The sequence below is a fragment of the Xiphophorus hellerii genome, chromosome 18 (assembly GCF_003331165.1).
Source record: "Xiphophorus hellerii strain 12219 chromosome 18, Xiphophorus_hellerii-4.1, whole genome shotgun sequence".
Classification (NCBI taxonomy): domain Eukaryota; kingdom Metazoa; phylum Chordata; class Actinopteri; order Cyprinodontiformes; family Poeciliidae; genus Xiphophorus; species Xiphophorus hellerii.
In genome coordinates this window covers 23,505,979-23,525,995 of record NC_045689.1, presented here as the reverse complement: position 1 = coordinate 23,525,995, position 20,017 = coordinate 23,505,979, and the positions used below count along the sequence as shown (strand labels likewise).

At 38.9% G+C, this 20,017-nt stretch overlaps 1 protein-coding gene across 3 annotated transcripts in view; it reads right to left on the bottom strand.

Moving 5' to 3' along the window:
* Window positions 1–19,417, bottom strand: part of dscaml1 (Down syndrome cell adhesion molecule like 1) — a 111,903-nt gene extending 92,486 nt beyond the window's left edge. For 2 of the 3 annotated variants that reach the window (XM_032590673.1, XM_032590674.1), the window contains exons 1-2: window positions 19,180–19,413; window positions 5,903–6,223 (exon numbers count right to left, since the gene is read on the bottom strand). In XM_032590673.1, coding sequence (XP_032446564.1) covers window positions 5,903–6,223; window positions 19,180–19,222 — 364 coding nt within the window. In that variant the 5' untranslated portion in view covers window positions 19,223–19,413. Of the gene's footprint in view, window positions 1–5,902; window positions 6,224–19,179 lie in introns of all 3 variants that reach the window. The other variant, XM_032590676.1, reaches the window with a different exon arrangement.
* Window positions 19,418–20,017: the final 600 nt, after the last annotated feature.

Sequence of the window (20,017 nt, the reverse complement as noted above, 5' to 3'; positions counted from 1 at the left end):
ATAAGGTCTAGCAGTGACCACAATAAGAGGCCACTGTTGTGATTTGTTGCACGTTATTCAAAGACCTTATAGAGACACGAGGGCAGCTTCGTAACACGATGTAAAATAGTCGGACTGATTTGTGTGTAAATTGCACTCCCCCAGCCCCCCATCGCATGCGCAGCAGAATTATTAGGATGTTACTGATGCCTGACTATAAGTAGCTGGGTTGCCAGGAAACGAGCTAAAACATGGGTCTGGGCGCACTGGGCGCACTGGGAGGCGAGTCTTGTATCACTGTCGCTTCAATAATTAACGACAGGGAAACCAAATACTGCATTTACTAATTTATAAAGCAAGCTGAGAATACGAAGAGATTGTGGAGGAACATGATGAAACAAGAGAGTGTCCTAATGTACGTGGCTTTCATTACCAACTGAAAATGTTATAGATTAAAAAATAAATAAAATAAAAACAAAGCCCTCTTTGGAAACCTGTTTTTATGTTAGAAATAAACTACCAGTTAGAGAAGAGATGCTGAGGACAAATTAAGAAAGAGGATCTATGCACACTCTTTCCAGAGCTTTGCAGTTTTGTGTATTTTAGCTGGAACAAAGAAGAGGTAAGGTTAGCCGCAACGAACAGGTGTCCTTCCTTCATTGTATTGTGTCTGTGTAAACAGCTGTTAGGTAAATGAAACTTAAAACCCTTTGACTCGTACAGCCCATTCTACCACAGCATTACTGCATGTGTGCACTGAAGTCTCGTGTTAATTATTTATGCTGGAAGTTATATGAAAATAAAAACGGACTGTTCTTTCATGGCATTCAGTGATCAAGGCAAAGGGCAACTATTAATTAATCTTCTGTCTTTCTGATTATATGGATTTTTGGTTTTCCAACTGATGCCAGCAGAAAAAAATAAAAATAAATATACATATATATATTAGCAGACACAAGAATGTTCGGTGACTCTTCTGCTTGGCCTCCATTGACATGGATGCACTCAGGAGTGGAGATTTTTTGGAAGAAGTGTCCTATTACATTTAGTGTAAAACTAATTCAGCGTTTCAGATGTGCAAAGTCATGCCAACAGTCAAACATGATGGTGGTGGTACGATGGATTCAGGTTGCATACTTCTGTGGGACATGACCTCTGCCAGAAAACCCTCATGGAGAACGTCAGGCTAAGTTTGTGATCTTGGACTCAAGCTCCATTGGGCTTTGCAGTGGAACAATGACCTGATGTGCGCCAGCAAATACACACCTGGATGGCTCCAGAACACAAAAAACAAGATGTTAGAGTGGCTTACTCAAAGAGAGAGGTAATACTTTGAAAGCCACATGTTGTATTTACTCAATTTGTTCTCATTTTTCTCAATCTGACATCAAAATTATTGTGCTGATCTAAAACATTAAGTTGAATTAAAGAACTAAAATAGAAGAGGTTTTGTCAGCGAGAAGATTCTCTTTTCACAACACCTTGTAGATCAAATTAAACTGGACTTTGTGTAAGTGGCAAGATCTGGAATATATTTGTCCCTTTATGTGTGTCATGTTAGACTGAATGGATTTGTTTGTTGACACATTTGGCAGCTTTGTTTCCAGCAGGAAGAAGGTCCTCGGTTCAACTTCCGTTATTTTGAATGAAGTTTGCATTTTCTCCCCATGCCTGCTTGCTTTCTCACCAGGGACTTTGTGTTCTTCTCTCACAACCCAAAACCGTGCATGCTAGGATATTAGCATGTGTGTTCCTGTCTGCCGACGTGTCCAGTGTGGACTCCGAGTCTCAGAGTGACTACTAATGTCTTCCACTGGCATTTAAGTTTTCAGTACCTATCAGTGGACTCAAAATAGTTTAAAACGTCCAACAATAGTTCCTGTTTATGAACATTAAAAAATAAAAAATCCACAGGACTATGGCTTATGACTTTTTTTTTCACAACGTGACTTTTATTTTATTGTTATTCCTGGTGATAAGTCATTTAGAAACATTTACCTCACAGCACCTTCTTACCTACAGAAGCAGTAGGAGTAGGATTTAGATGCAGGACATTTTGTGCCTTCATCCAATTTTTAGTCTGATGCTTGACATTTTAAAACTTTTTTTTGGTTATGTTTTTTTGACTCTTCAGTCCCTAGAGTTACAAGACAGCATACTTGCTCTTTATCACAGCTTTTTTACAAAACAAAACAAAAAACTAAAATGAGTGCTGAACTAAATTCATTTTGACTGAAATTGCATTAAAAAAAATTTAAAAAAAATTTATTTTATTATTTTAAATAAAATAAAATAAAAAATCTGGGAGTTTTTGCCAAAAAAAAAAAAAAAAAAAAAAGAGAGTCAAGTAAAAAATATCTTAAAAAAAAAAAAACCTACCCAGTTTGTCTTCTGTGAAAGTGAAGGTATTCAGACTGGTGATAATGTTATTATTGGACTACTTGCAGCATGTATGGGAGAGAAGGAAGAAAATAGGATAGGAGGAATAAAGAAAAAAATAGAGATGGAAAAGAGACAGAGAAGGAAAACCGCATGGATGGCGAGGAGGGGGTGGGGCAGATTTTTGTGGAGGGTGTCTCACTACGACTTGTCAGCTGTCATCATTCTCGTGCACCACCTGAGACGGGGTATGCCACACCCCGGCGCTCATGCCTGGGTTGCCCGTGGCAACCACAGACAGAGGGTTTTCATGTGCACGCACGTGCTTGTGGGAGAAAGAGTGAAGGCGTGCCTTTGTGCTGCGTTAGGCTCCAGAGGTAATGAGGTGCTCACACATGCACATGAGCCTGGCTATGGAGCTGTAGAGTTGTGGTTGCCTCAGCATTTAATTGATTAATTGTTGTAATTATTTGGAAAGGAAGGTCACTTCAACGCTGAGGCTATCTGGAAGGTCACTCTGACGCTGGAGGGGCTCTCATCCTCTGGGGACCACATTAGGCCAGATGGGTGTGTTTGAGTGAGGAGGAGATTTCAGGTCCGTTTTAAGAAATACATTTACCTGTGTATGCATGCGTGAGTTGAGGAGCTAATGACTGCCTCTTTATGTGTCTCCAAAGAATGAACAAATTCAACAATGTACATGTGTAGCTTTTACTGTGACCCAAAAATCCACTTCTTTTCATCTTTCTTTTCACATCTTTATATGTCTATGGCTCATCTTTTCTGCCAAACAACCTGGCAGCCAAAAATTGTGCAGTGAATGGCTCAGTGTGTGTTTTAGCATTTAGCACCTTGTAAGGACCATTTTTCTCCCAACAAATACTGCTTTGAGAGAACATATTTTGCCTTATGGAGGCCAAAGCCCTGCCCCCACAAAAGAAGTGCTGTTTTAGGGTTAGTGGGTTAAGTTTAGGACTAAGGTATGAATTGAGTTTAGGTTAACTTTAGGGTTAGGCATGTACTGGTAATGGCTAAGTTCAAGGTAAGGGTCAGGGTTAGGTTATCAAGATGAATTAAAAAAATTAAATGGAAGTCAATGTAAAGTCCTTGTGAAGATAAAAAAAAAAAACATTGTGTGTTGGGGTGTGTGTGTGTGTGTAGTTTTGGGACTTTCCAGTCCATGGACAGATGGAGAGACTGGGAAACTAGCTTGCTGGCATGAGCTGTACGCAAGCTGGAGTGGATGGGAGTCTGCTAGTTGTCTGTGCGAGTTCATAGGGGTGTGAATATAAATGTATAAATCTGTTGTATGTATACCTATATGCGTTACATTAATCATGCGTGTGTTTGGGATTTTTGACTGTATCTGCGTGCGTTTGTGAAGATGAGCAATAATGCCTTCCATCAGCATGTTCATCACTTCCCTCCAGCTCTGACCTTGGCAGGGAGCGCAGACGGGTCACTGAGCCAACTGTTTGTGTGGTTGTGGGTCTGTCCTCTAAAGAATCTAACTAGTTCACAGGGTCACAGCATGGCATTTTAGGACACTTGAACAGATATTGGACCAAGATAGCTGTTTTGAAAAGAGCTTAAAATTACTTCATGGGTTGAAAAAAAAAAAGGTGAGATCATTTCTTTTCGATTTTCTTCCTATGATTTTAATTAAATTTGTTTCAAATTGAAGATGTTTAGAAACTCTACCTCCCTTTTTTTGTGGAAGATACCAGCTGAATTGTTGCATGAAATCATACACACTGAGTTTTTCCCAGCTTGTCACCTTTCATACAAGTCAGGGAAAAAGTTATAGAGAGGTTCACAACATGTTCATATCTAAATATCTAAAGCTTTTTTTTTTTTTTTAAAGTCTCTCAGAGTACTGTTGAACTCATCATCTGATAATACAAACAGAATGGCACCGAGACATTGGAGTCCAACTAAACTGACAGGTCAGGAAAGGACAGCAGTGGTGGTTTAGAGTTTGTGACTGTGGAAAAAAAAACACACTAAATTTTCAAAATTAATCCAAATTTATGGTGCTATATCCATAAAACATTTCATGAAAATTTTAAAGTTAAGTGAGCTTTATGTAGTGCCTGCTTTAACTTATCTGCCCATTAAAGTCAGATTGGATAAATTTGATAAAAACTGTGATCTCTGACAAAAGCATTGCAGATCTGTTTTCTTCATTATGTTAAAACTCTGTGTAGTGACATAAAATATAATATTTTTATTAGTCATAAATCACCTCCTGTTTGTCTCCTGTTGAGGCAGGAAATGTGACTACATTATGACAAATGATATGTTTCATGTTAGAAAATCCAGCCTAAATGGTAAATTTAAGAGATGCTGGGTAAACACGGTCTCCAACCCATTTGCGACTGAAACATCAGCTCTAAAGTGGGGGTTGAATGTTTACAGTCCAAGCTTTTAGGGCCTCTTCATGTCAATCATAATGAGATTACCAAGCCAAACAAGGGTGTTACCGAGCTTGCTGTGGAGAACCACACCTAACTTTGGATGATAACCCATTGGCGTGCCCCGAATGACAATGTACGGCTTTAATTTTATTTCCAAAGTTCATGTTTTATTGGTCAATGTGATGGATACTTAGACTTTTCTTCACATTGTTGGAGAGTAATAAAGGGAGAGAGATCTTGGAACTGACATAGAAGACAGTTTTTTTTTGTTTTTTTTTCCTGGTGAACCATTTCTGTGTAGATTTAATCAAATGTTTTGTATCATCGTCCCCATCGTCCCACGGAAAGCCCCGGTGATGACCCATTTTCAGTTTTCTGGTAGAGGCCAGCATATTCTCACTCAAAATCTCTTGGCGTTTCAGAAACGTTTGATGCTGTGTGCTTAACCGAGGCGAAATGAGACAAGTGCGTGGCGCACACCTGAGCTACACTAAAACCAAATGGGACTTTGCTCATGCTCGTCTCTGGCTCTGTGAGAGGTGGGCTACGCCCCTTGACAGGTTGCCAGTACAGTAGGACAGAAAAAGTTTTTTTTTTCCTGGCATGACTCCCAAACGTGTTGTTGGCATGTTTATGATATCTATTTGCTGTTGTGGAGTCAAAGTGACTCCAAACTTTTATTTGCTAAAGTTACGTGAGCTTTGTGAGATTTTGTTATGATGCTTCTGACTTTCTATGATGAGTGCATAAACCTGGATTTACCTTATAAAAAGGCAGAGTAAAAGTTTTTTTTGTCAAGATTATTTCCATAGAAATAAAAACATTAAAAAAAACTAGCAACCTTAAAGCAAGTATTAAACATATTTTTAATCAAGTCATCATCTCTGTATTAAAAAGTTTGAATTTTTATTTGATGCAAGATTCTAATGTTAAATTTTAATAACAAAGCAGAAAATTATGATTGACACAAACAAATGCTTGAAAACTTCTGTGTGTGTAATTAACCTATTTCACTTTGTGAAATAAGATTGTAAAAAGAAATTAGCTTTTCAACTTGCTGAATTTGTCTGCATGCACAAAATGTCAGATTATTTACTTCACTTGCTTGCAGCTTGCCTGAGCCTCACCTGCTTTAACGTGGATGCTGGGGCTTCGGATCTTGCCCGCTTGATTCTCGGCGGTGCAGAAGTACTCGTTGTCGTGGATGATGCTGTTGTAAGCAGAGGGGGAGAAAGGGTAGAGCTGGAGGGTGCCGTTGGCATGCACGTGGCGTATGTGGGGCACGTCGTAAATGTCGTCTCCGGCAGCCAGGTACCAGCGCAGGACGGCATGGGGGGCGCCGCCCGCAGGGCAGGGCAGGGACACCCCCACCGAGCTGGAGAAGGTCACTCGCTGCAGGGAGGCGTTCACAAAGTACAGCCGAGTAGAGACAACATCCTCACTGTTGGCTGTTAGGGTGACAGAGACAGGGAGAACCCGTTAGAGGCGACTTCACGTACCAAACAAGTACGAAAAAAGACAACCACTGTTCATTTTTAAACAGCAACAATGAACAGTGGTTTAGGATGTTCCCTGCGACAGACTGGCGACCTGTCCAGGGTGTACCCCGCCTCTCGCCCTGAACGTTAGCCAGAGATAGGCACCAGCACTCCTCCCGACCCCTCTAAGGGACAAGGGTGGTAAAAAAAAAATGGATTGATGTATGGTTTAGGATGTAAAATTGGGTAATTTAGACTATCTGAAAAATAGGAAAGATAATCATTCTAGTTCCTTCTTTATAAGAAAAATCTAACAGAGCATTTAACTCCTCAGGACTTCAAATTCTTTATGAAACTTCCACCTGAATAACATCTTGCAATTGACTCAATCCAGTTTCACAACTCTAAAGAAAAAGCTCAACAACCTTGGAGTCTCTTGACAAGAGATGCCTAAGAGAATTCTTTAAAACAGTAAGAGGCTTTATTCTTGTCACAATAGCAAGTAAAGTTTTGAAAAAAAGTCCACAAACTGTAAAGAAGAAACAGCAGATTGGTTGCAAATTAAGAAATACAACTTTTAGTCAAGGCAACGTAAGGCAGTCTCTTACTTTTGAAGTTCAAAGACATTGTCTAAGGATAAATGAGTAAAAATAAGAAAAATTTCTGACTAGAGCTGCACAATACCTATGGAGTCATACTTGTAACAATGAGTATGATTCTTATTCAATGGATTCCATTCCATTGAATAAGACATATTGATGGAGGAAGAATCTAATTGCAATTAACGTATTTGCAGCATAACAATACCAAATGTTGCAAAAAAGGGCTTTGGCAACAGCTGTTGAAAACTGAATTGTTTTAAATATGTAAATTATAACAAATTTGTAGTTAGTGTATAACATATTTTAAAATAGGGGAAGTCAGAATATGCTTTCTACCTCTACCTACTTATTTATGGGCCCTTGTTTTGTTTTCTTGCTTGGCTTTTGACTAAATTTATTTGTATGTGAAATAAAATCAATCATTTACTCAAAAGTGTATGTCTTTTTTGTATTTAAATTCTTCCTAAGCTTGACTTTTTTTTATTTGTACAATCAAAACTATCGGTAAACCCTTTGTCATTTTCTCTCCATTTCACAGATATGTTAAATTACCTTCTTGTTTATTTGTTTAAAATATACAAAGACAAACTTATCAAGCGCCTTAATTTGTCACTTGAATAGTGTTCATTCAGCTGCCCACAAAACTTTTCACACACAAAAAAAAGTAACATGACAGAAAAAGACATAATGCCCAAAAACAGTTTATTTTGAGGGATTTTATGAGCTAATTCACTTAATGGTTCACAGTTGTAAAGTTATGGTTCACTTCAAGAGCAACCATAACCACAAACTTAGAGAGCCTACTACAGCTGAACTGAACAACACAAAGTGTCACCATCACCAATGATTATAGACTGGCCTGATAGCAGAACTGGAAATCTTAGAAACCTTGAAATTAAATGTCATCCTGTGTTTAAGGGATAGTTTTACATCTTTCTGTTCACGGGGGATTATGGGTTCCACATGTTTTATTTTCTTTACCTTTTTCTCTAATCAGGAACCCCAAAAAGTTCCTGTTCTCTTTATTTTTTAGAATGATGTTGATGTTTAATAATGTGTGAGAAAATGTTTTGTTTATTCAGTCAGTGTTTAATACAGCTGGCACAGAAAATTGTTAAAATGTAAGGATGTGCTTCTTTTTTAAAAAATTTAGCATATTATTAAAACAATGGCATTTCAACTTATAGAAAGACAAGAGAAAAGTCTGGTTTTTAAGAAAATGTCCGCTTATCAATACATTGTTAGTCAATCAATGAGATCAATCAGTTTTAGCTTAACTTCTTAATCGATAACTTGCATCCCTACAGTATACAAGGCACTGTGTACACAGCTATGTAAAAAAATAATAAAAATTAATATAAAGAGCCCACTGCACAGAACCCCAGTGAAAACCTCTTAATTATTCCTCCAAATATTGATTTCTGAACTCTGAGTTAAAACATTAGCATTGTTGTTCATAAATGAATATGAACTTGTTTTCTTTGCATTATTTGAGGTGTAAAAGAACTGCATCTTTTTTGTGATTTTGATCATTCTCTGTAAATAAATATTACATTTTTACTTGGGATTTCAGAGATTTGTTGTGAGTAGTTCATAGAATAAAACAACAATGTTTGTTTCACTCAAACATATACCTATAAAGAGTGAAATCAGAGAACAGATCAATTTGCAGCTGTCTCTTAATTTTTTTCAGAGCTGTATGCTCGTCAATTTCACATTAACCCAAACAACTTCCTTCATGTTCCAAACTACTGCAAATTGCTGCAAATTGTCTAATGCCATATGCATTTTTCAACCATCAGTAATGTAATAAGCTGCACCCACCCAACTCTGAGTAGGGCAGAAAATATATCACAACTTCAACCTATTTCTTCAGATTATGTCCTGTAAGCTAGGGAAGTTGTTCCTCGTGATTCTCCTGGCCTCAGCAGGAGAAACTCTCTGTTGCTGTTTGAGTTAAGGAACTGGAAACCACACATGGCTCACTGTAAAGCAATACTGCCGTGGCACAGATTAGGTACGGCTAGCAGATACGCTTTTCATCCCCTCTCAAAATACCCTTATTCAAACTAAAGTGGGGTATTAAGACATCCATGAAAATCTCTGTTTCTGTGTATGTTTGGCTGGGATTATGGCGGGGAAAGGAAGAGAGGGGGGAACTGAGGATCATAAGGAAGTGCTGAGCTCAGCTTGGCTGCAGGCCAGGGGGAGATGTGATGCCCCAAGCCAGAGAATTTTTTATTTCAGACATTGATACTCAATTAATTCCTTTTTTTTCCCTGGATTGTATCAACAATGCCTGGGTTTATTCAATCCAATCTTTTCAATTTTCTACATCCTCAGAGAATAAAGGGGCTCGTTCATCAATTGAGGTTTAAAGACGGCGTTGAATTGCTCTTAATCTTGAATTTTTACTAATTGTCTCCGCCATTGTTAATAGTAGTTGACAACTGCAAGATAAGATAAAGAGACCATGAATTTAGGTTCTCTTCGGATTTGAGTACAAAACAAAAAAGTGAAAAACTGTGGCTGTATGGTAATGCTGTTGTTAAATGTTCTGACTGTTGCCTTAATTTTTAATCAGAATCATTTGGAGAAAATCAAGCAATACAAAATATAAACAAACATTTCAGATGAAAAAACAAAACAAAACACCAAAACAGTTTTTGTCTTGTATGACATAGTTGGACCAGAAATAATACATGTTCTACTACAATATATAGACTTGTTTATGCAGCTTTGTATAAAAGGGATATTTTCGGCCTTTATATTTGCTGTTCCATACACTGGAGCACGCTGTCAATTTAGTTTCTCTTTGCTTTGTTTTTAATCATATAAATATGTCATTTTAGAAGTTAAAACTGACCATACGAAGAAGGAAGACTGTCACTGACATCTTTTAGTGGTTTCCTCCTTGTTTGCTCACGTTAGCATCCCTCATTAGAGTGTTGCTCAGCAGCACATTGCGGTGCTCTCCATGGTGCTGAAAGTGAAGATCGGTTTCCCTCAGAGCCTTTGAAAACGATTGACACCGAATCAAACAGCACCAATGGATTGAACTTGACCTAAATTCCTATTTTTGAAGAGAGTAGCTGCTACAACATTGTCTCACTATCTGCTTGTCATCTTTACTGTGCTCGTGCACACACATACATCCACAGGCCCATCCACATGCATCCGAGCAGCGATTGCATTTTTTTCCACCTCTCTCTCTTTCTCTTTGTACTCCCCTGCCTTTGCTGTTGGCTGAGTTTGACATCAAAACTGAGCCAGTGATTTAACAATAACCTCTCTATCCCTTTGACATCACCTCACACAGAAAGAAACGTACACACATTCACTCTCTCAGTTGCTTCTGAGCACCTTTGTACCCGAGAGCCTCCTCCTCTCCCCTTCCAACCCAACCACCCATATCCTGTCAGGAATAATGCACTCCTGATCTCTAAGTCAGCTGTAGAATAACACACATACACACACCCCCACACACACGAAAACTAGGAAAGTCGGACATCAGTTTCCCACAGCGGTGTGATTACAATGTGGATGAGTTAAACAGGAAATATTATGTGGATTTAACACTTTCCTTCTGGCCATCAAATCATACACAGTCACCGGTCACTTAAGGGACAGGAAAAGACAAGAGGTGCTGTGTTTAATAAATACAAATTTAGATGTTTTTGATGTAAAACAAAGCCATTTTAGACAATTTAAAGATTTTCCCACCTTAATAAGCCTTCTATCCTGTATAGTTAAACTAAAAGATAAACAAAAACAACGCTGCCACAAGGCCTTCCGTTCTGGTTTTGTTGTACTTTTTTTTTTTTTTTTTTATGAACAACAACCCAAACATACAAAGCCAAACAAGACTCAAACGAGAAACACCACCCCTACAGTGAAACACATCAGTTGCAGCATCATACTTTGGGATTGCTTTCTCTATTTTTCCTCTTGGAACAGCTAATAACTTTCTGCTTGAAGGCTGAAGATGAAGGGGGGATTTGGGGATACGAGAGTCCCTAGTCACACCCCACAACTAAATTTTAAGATGTTTCCCTTCAAGTTTAAACACTTGAATTAAGCTTAAACTGCTTCACCAGCATGCAGATGAGTTCTATAGAGCTATGCTAATCAGCTAATATTGGAACCAGGTGTGCTGCAGCAGAGGTGTGTCTAAAAGTTGCAGGACACCAGCTGTTGAGGACTGGAGTTTAAAACCACTGGATTGCAGTGAAGAAGATTGAACCTGTTCTTTTTGAAACACGAAGGAGGATATAATCTGCGAGGTGAACCATTAAACCTAACTTTTTTATGTGTTTCTTGTTTTGGTGCATTTTATTTATTTATTTTACTAAAACATGTCTTAGCAATGCACCCCAACACATTCACACGTCTCCACTTGTTTTTGCTGTGGATATGAAAATGGAGTATGAATATGTATGCTGTAGAGGCAAGGATATTGCCTATGGTGAACCTCTATGCATAATGCAGCTTTCTGTGTCTCATCTAGATTCATTCAGGAACACATACACACACGCGCGCGCACACACGCAGACTCGAATTCACACCATAACAATCACATGGATAGAAAAACAGGGCAATAAATCCCTCACTATGCCCTTTCAACTCTTTTTCCTTCAGTCACAAAGTCACATAAAGACAGTTCAAGTTCAATTCATAGGAACATATCTGCAAGTAGATTTTGGAAGCACTAAGCAATGCTGCTGCATTTCAACTTAGAAGTTTAAATACTCTAATCATTTGCATTAATGTCATATAAACAGTTAAACAAATATGGACTGAACAGCTTTAGTATACATTTTCTTAATTCACACAGGTTCAACTCATGCTCCAATCTATACATACATACTTGAGGGTAAAACGATTCCTTGAGTAATTGGATTAAAAAAATCGTAGAGAAACAAAAGTTTTCTGATTTGATGTTTTGCTTATTTTATATGGCTGTGTATTCTGCTGTAATGTCTTTTTAAACATGGCTTCATGGTTTTGGGGGACAGGTATTGAGCATATGCAACGTGCAAGGATGTTAGTGAGGAGAAAACAGAAGACTATAAGTTTTGGTCTCTGCCACCAAAATATATCAGCGCAACATCACAAAGGACAATGCAAATGGATGCATTTACATCACCAATACCTGCTTATCCTTGCAGGGTGACTTTTACTTGTTCCATTCAGTAAATGAGCCTTTACCTTTTTCAGGAACATTTATGTCTCTTATTCCACAAGTGGGTCAGGAAAATCTCTGAAATCCTAACAGGACTGAGCCACCATATTCATTTTAAAACCCCGACATGAAGCAAATCTCTTTACTTGCCCAGGATGACACTACATCAACTTCTCCTTGTGAACAACAAGGTTACATTGTCCAGTGCTTATATCAACTTACCAGTCAAATGCAAAAAATCAATCAGCAGCTTTCCAGCTCGGCCTCTTCCAACATCTAGCTGCCACACCTTCCACACATCATTGTCCACATTCGCAGCCCTCACTGCCCAAGAAGCTGCTTCGCCCATTCCTGAGAGCTTCTTTGGGGAAATTGGCCAATAAGTTCGGTTCTTCTTACAATGTTCCCTTCAGTTCTGTCCAAGAATGGCATCACTGGTTGGAACACCCTATCATTTTCTGTACTGACTATAATAATATCTCTTACCTTCAGGAAGACAAGCCATTGAACCCTTGCCAAACAAGATGGTCAATCTTCCTCTCTCACTTTAATCCTCCTGCCATCAGTGCTCAAACAATACAAAACCAGATGCTCTCTCCAGACAATTATCCTCTGGTAAAGATCCAACCTTTGACACCATTCTTCCACCTCTTGTGTAGTTGGCTCTGGTCACAACTCCATTCTGAAAGCGCAAAGTACTGAACCTAATCCTAGTAACAGTCTCCCTAACTGGACTACAGTCCATTGGTTCACAAGAAGGTCCACATGCCATCCTGGTGTGGGATGTACCATTTCTTTCATCCAGCACTTTTTTTGGTTGCCTACTATACACAGGGATGTAAAAGAGTACATTCAGGCTTGTCACATATGTTCCCACGTCCCAAACCCTAGCTCCACCAAGGGCTTTTGCAACCTTTGTTTGTTCCTGATCGCCTGTGGTCCCATATTCCATCATTCTAGCCATTGTGGACCACTTCTCAAAATTCTTCCACTCCATCCCTCTGAAGAAACTTACTACCTCACTAGAAACCGCTCAGCTACTGGTTAAATACATCTTTTGGCCTCACAGGTCCTTTCTGACAGGGGCCCTCAAATTGCCTCCAAGTTTTGGGAAGACCTCTGCTCGGCTTTCGGGACCGAGGTCGCCCTCAGCTCTGGATTCCATCCTTAGACTTTGAGGAAGCCCTCCTGCCTGTTCCCTTCCAGTCAGTCATCCTAGAGATTGCAGCTTCCCCATGATTGTCATACCTCTGCAAAGTGCATCATCACCATCGTCAGTCTGAATGCCTCATCTCTGTCCTCCAGACATTGCTGTATAACCTGGAAAATCAGACCTCTGTCACAGCACTTTTGTGAAATATCAAAGAAATGTAAATGAGCACCCTTTGTTAACACTCCCAGGTAGCTGATCAGGTTTGGGGACAATTCTTCTGAAACTTTAAGGGCTGCTTTTTCAATTATCTGGTTTCCAGAGTGTCAATATTCAACAGCCATATCTTAATTTGATTTTTTAATTATTATTTTTATTATTATTTCCATGCGTTTGACATCATTTAGAAAGCTTAGCATCCACATTTTCAAAAATCTGTAAATAACTCAAAATGCCCCCGGGAAGACTCATTTCCTGGTTTTGGTATGGCCAGTCACATTTACCTCTTCCATTCTGTGTGGAAATCTTTTACCTTTTTTAAGATCGTCGCCACCTTTGATTGGGTCAGTAAAATTCCCTGAAATCATGACAACCACTGCTGGCCAGACTTAAAAAACCTGTAGCATGCAGTCAACATTTAATTAGACTGCATGACATCTCCAATTAAGACTCTTATGCTAAACCACGGACATTAGAGTGCTTGTGTTTTTTGTAGAGTAAGGCATGTAAAAGCGCAAGGCAACATTGTCCCTCCAGGTTTTTGTGAGCACACTTTTGGGGTTTTGGTTCATTTTAGAAACTGCCATTTCAATTTTGTTGACATTTTTCTCGCTTTGATAGGAAGTGAATTTGCCTTAGGAACAGTACATCACACCAACTGGCCAACGAAGTGAGCGTGTTCAAAATAAACAAAATGTTCAGACAGAATGTGAGGCAGAGTGACTTTTTTTCTTTTCTCGCTTTTGAGCTGCATTCATCTACCAAGCACTCCACAATAAAGAAACAAACCGCTTGTCTGAGCACAATGATGATAGCAACTTAACTTTAAAGTGATGTGTAGAGGTTATTCTGCGGAGTTGTAAAAGCATAGACACAATGCACTTCAGTCAAATCTGACGTTGGAGGAAACTATGCATAGAAGATAAGACTCACTCATATATTGTGGAGCATTTTCACAGAAGACTAGATGAGCTTCCATTTTAACTGTTACAGTTTTGAAACAATTGTATTTTATTTGTATGTAATATAATTGTCAGACTCATATAAAGTTCTACAAATTTGCCAAGCTGCACAAATCTCCAAATAAACTGCAAAGTTCATTTTGGGGACAAGACAGATCAGGAATAAAGTTGAGAAGTTTAAAGCAATGTAGGCTTTAAAATCTCACTGTTCAATCCATCATCCAGAAATGGAAAGAGGATGACGCAACTGTAAACCTAGCAAGATAAGGCCGTTGACCTAAACATAGAGATCCACAGGTCAGGTTGGGGAATCTGTCCACAGGACAACTATTAATTACGCACTCAAAAAATATGTTCTTAAAGGAAGATTGACAAGAAGAATGTCATTGATAAAAAAAAGAAAAAAACCTCAAGAAGTCCTGTTTGCAGTTTGCCAGAAGCCATGTTGGGGACAAAGCAAACATGTTAAAAAATGTGATTTGGTGAGTAAAGTTTGGTCAGAGAAAATTAAAACTTTACTTTTAGGCCAAAATGCAAAACGCCATGTGTGGTGGAGAACTAAAACTGTACAACACCACTCTGAACACACCGTATCCACTGTCGTGGTGGAAGCTTTATGCTCTGGGAAGCTGGTCAGAGTTGAACATGGCTGGAGCCAAAAACCCTGCAGTCTAGGAAGAAAACCTGTTGGAGTCTGCAAAAGATTTGAGACTGGGTTCACCTCTAAGCAGGACAAGGGCCGATGAACATGAAGCCAGAGCTATAATGGAATGGTTTAAAATAAAACATATTCATGTGTTAGAATGGCCCAGTCAAAGTCCAGACCTAAACCCAATCAAGAATCTGTGGCAGGATCTGAAAACTGCTGCTCACAAATGCCCTCCATCTGAACTGTCTTGAGCTTGAGTTATTTTGCAAAAAAGAATAAGTAAAAGTTTCAGTCCCAAGATGTGCAAATCCGGTAGAGATAACAATCCCTAAAACACTTGCAACTGGAACTGAAGCAAAATAATGTTCCACAAAGTATTGACTCATAGGTGGCTGAATACTGTTACACTCCGCACTTTTCACTTTACTATTTGTACAAAATGTTTCAAATCCTGTATAATTTTCTTTCTACTTTATAATTGAATACCTCTTTGTCTTGGTCTTTTACATTAAATTCCACATAAATATATCTATGTTTGTATTTGTAATGTGACAAAATATAAAAAAATTCAAGGGGTATGAATAGTTTTGCAAGTCATTGTATCAGTAATTAGCTGCATATTTTTCCTGCTTTCTTTCAGAACAAATGTAATTGCTGTAGTATGAAACATCAACTCTGTGATGGCCAACATGTGGAAGTTTTTCCCAATTTTTCACAGACTAAATCATTTTGTAGATTAAACTGTCCTACTGATTCAAATGGAGATAACTGAATAATCTTTACTATTCACATACATTTTTATAGAATGAAATATTTCTGAATAAAAATAATTGAATACCAACAGTCTTTCCGAAAAAAATACCTCCAATAGTGCAGTACGGAAAAGGCAAATTAACAATGCGTATGATAACTAAGACAACAATTTTCTTTTGAAAACATTTCTTAAACAGAGCTGACCCCTAAAATAACAGAACTGCAATATTCCCCACAGTGTCTTTCAATCAGTCTTCATGGTTTTGTTGGCGTCTAGGATTGTGGATTGGCTTTGTAAAATTTTGTGCAATTATTAATGATACATTTATTTCTCATCTTCTGTCAGTCTTTAGTTTTCTACACAGGTGATCATCTCAGCATCCTTCTCCATTACACTAAACCCTCTGCATCCTTCACTACATCTATGAAGCTTCTCTTCTCTGTAATTTTATTCTGAATATTTGCATTGTCATAGTATTGAACATTAACCAAACTAAGCTTACACTGTAGGACAAAGCTGTTGCCTTCCTCACACTGGCCCCTCATGTACGGTCACGGGTTTTCTTCTACTTCTCAGAGGTTAACTTGAACCTTGCTCTGAGTTTTTCCTAGCGCCTCTGTCATCCAATTAATGCAACAAGATGAGATCGGATTACTAGAAGAAGCATCAATGCCATTTTTTTCTGCCGTTTATTTTTACTCATTGATGTCTGTGATTTCAGATGTAACTGAGTAAAGTATTTAAAACAAGCTGAAGTAAAAGTAAAGGTTTAGGTCTGTAGACTCCTTTAAAGAAATGCAAAGTTTTCTGTCGTTAAGTACAGAAAACTTGTACTTAACTACAGTAGCTACTTTTTACCCCTTGCAGAGTTTGAGTGTAGCAGAATTAATTTCCAACATTTGTGTTAGAAGCTTCAATTGCTAGTATAAATGAAAGCATCTCTCATTAGTATAATAATGTTACTGTATTTGGCAGGCTGGAAGAAATTGTAATGAGAAGTTATCAAAAGAAAAATAATGAAAAAAAATGTTTTTAAATAGTAAACCATGTTGTTGTTTTCTGTTTTTTTTTATTGCACATTAAATTTAGTTCAGGGAATGTGGTTGAGAACAAGGTGGTGCAGATCACCACATGACATTTTCTTTTAACATTTTTTGGAGTTAAGAGTTGGTGCTTTTAAACCTGCGCACATAAGCAAAGGTCCTGATTTCCCAGTTGATTCTAAGTTCCATTGAGTGCAATAATTATTTCAACCCTCTTCCTTTTGATCGGGCCTGGATCCGGCCTATAGGGCCTGGGGTAACATTCCCATACATCCCTGAACTGAGTATGACTCAGTTTTATTTCCCCAATATGACAAGCAGCCTTCCAAATTATGACAGAGAAGAATGAGTGCGTCTCTCCTCCTTTCCTTTTGCCTACATGTATCCATTTATCCACCCATTCCTCTCCACTCCGCACTCAGACACGGGTTCAGGTGTGCTGATACGCAGCCAAACTAAAGCAACAAAAGGCCATCAGTGACGGGCAGAAAAAGGAAATGCATATAAAAAAAATATTTCAAGCAAATACCCTCAATTCTGGCGTAAAGAAAACACAAGACGCAAGCAGATAGTGTGCCATATCGGGTGGCGCGGCGCTGACAGGAAAATACGCAGTACTAATGCATATGCATGTATGATAATAGACCTTCGTCTTTCGCCATAAAATTGGACAATATCATCAATTAATATATTCTTAAAGGAGAAAAGCGATCAGATGTTTGATCCGTGCAAAACCAGAGGGAGCATGGCTCTGAAAAATCTACGGAAAAATTGAAGTTTGTTTTCCACTGCGTTATCTACATCTCTCCCATCTCAAGCACTCTTTCCGCTCCAGTGGCTGCTTGCAGCCCCCAACCCTCCTCCCATCACCACACATATACACGCACACCCATTCACATGGAAACCTACACACACGCGCGCGCACACACCCACGATACATTTCGTTCAGTCACGGGACAGGGGAATGTACAGTGCGTAAAATCGAAATAGACCCTGTAATCCAATTACATACAACAAAAAACAGCCCAGGAGTCCCCCACCGCGCAGGTGCACCCCAGCAAAGGGCACTGCCAAGGCCAGCGACTACAAACATCTAACACTCAAGAAACAAACGTTAGTTCATATGAATAAACTTCTAGAATGGTATATCAATCATATTTAAGCATCCAGATGCAAAGTCGCTTGTCAAGGCAGCAGATTGAACTAAGATTCTCTTGATTTTCTTTCTTTATATATATATATATATATATATATATATATACACAGTATATATCCCCACTAATTCTTACATGAATTCTTAAATGTTTTCGTTTTTTAAAGAAAGGGGAGAAAACGACTAATTATCTTGCATCTGCAGTGTTCAGAGCAAGGCCAATCAGTACAATGTAGTGGCACAGAAAATGGTGGATGAATAATTAGAGCAAGGATGATAACAACTGAGTCACTCCGACATTTTAGCAGAGGAAACCCAACTATAACTGGCTCTTTCTCGCATTTTAAAACACCTAAGTGGAAAGCATCACCTGAAAATCTCCTTTATCTCATCAAAATCTACTGACCCTCTTTGCTCTGCTTTCGCAGGAATTAAACAACTAAGCAAAATCCTCAGAAACATCCATTTTTGGCACCTATAACAAAAAAAAAAAACGAGATAAACGGGGAAAGATGCTTTTACTCCTAACACTCCATTCTTTGCCTTCTGTACTTCCAACACACACATTTGCGCGCGCACACACACACACAGAGACTCAAACTCGCTCTCTAACATCTTGCTTGGACAGAAAAGATCTGCAAAAGCTTTAAACTTCTCTATCCACTCGGACTTTTCAGAGGAAACAGCCCCAGAGCCCCACCATCAGCGCTCTTCATCAGCACAGATTGCTATCAGCCTCTCCTCCTATTCAACAGCCTCCATATTCACGGCACATTCTCATATTCATCATGCAAAATCGCTAATGCCACTGCTTTTTTTTTTTTTTTTTAGTGGTCGTTATAAGGATGCAGTTTGTGCTCAACTTTATATACTTGTGTTTTTTTATGCTTCACACAAATAAAAGTGATTGCTGATTTTTGTGTTCCTAGTGTTCTCTTTGTAATTTATTTGCTCCTAATCAGATTAATCACCATGGGGGCATGCAGACGTTAATCCAAGCAGCAATTTATGATAAATTGATGGTTGATATAAGAATAAACACCTTCAAAACGAAAAGAAAAAGTTTCTTATCTTCTTCAAGCAGTGATTTGGAGTTTGGTGCGTGTTCTTTAGAGCATGTTTAATTCCAAATCCATCAACTAGTCAACTTCAGCATCTTTTTAGAGAGGAGGCAACATGCAGACAAGGCAAACACTCAAATCTCCAGCTTACCTTCTTGCAAAGAAAACAGCAGGAGTAAAGTTACAAGCCACATGCCATTAATAGCAGTTATATTTCACAGGAATGTTGTGCTGTCCCCCCCCCAAAAAAGAAAAACGCACGGTGCCGCGTTCGCCCAGTCGAGGCTCCGTGCACAGGACTGGATCTTTTCTCTGATGCTCCCCGGCGGTCTTCTCCAGCCCTGGTCCCAACACTCTCCAGCGCCGAAAAAGCGAAGAGCCGTGGAAAGAACCGCCTCTGCTCCCCGTTCTCCCCTCCCCTTACCGGGACAGGCTGCTGCTCGCTCCACCCCCGCTATCCAAATGATGCCCCGTGTATTGGAGAGATACAATGATAATGCACTGTTTAAAAGTGCGGGTGGGAAAAAAAAAAAAAAACTCGCTGGAGACAGCACTTTTACGAGCAATGACCTGGTGAGTTCACACTCTAAACTGAGGAAAATCCGAGGTCAAACTAAATATAAACTCTCTTGCATGAAAGTTTAAAAAGGTTTGGGCTGATTTTCTCAATCGTGAAACAATCTTGAAACTGAGTGCGATATTAAAACTAAAAAAGGACCATGAAATGTTAAAGTTCTAGGTGAGCTGGACGAGAGGAAGCGCAAAGATGCAGTCCGTTTCCTTCAAACGGAGAGACGGAACGCGCTCTGCGCTGCGTCCACAGACAGCGTGTCCTTTACGCAGATGATAATAATGTTAAGAAAATAGTTAGAGACCCAAATTAAGGAAAAATTGAGAATAGAACCAGTAACTTTACTGATATGGGCTATAATTTAAGACGTCTCAATCAGGGTCGCTCCAAGATTGTATGAGTTACTGGTGACGGAATA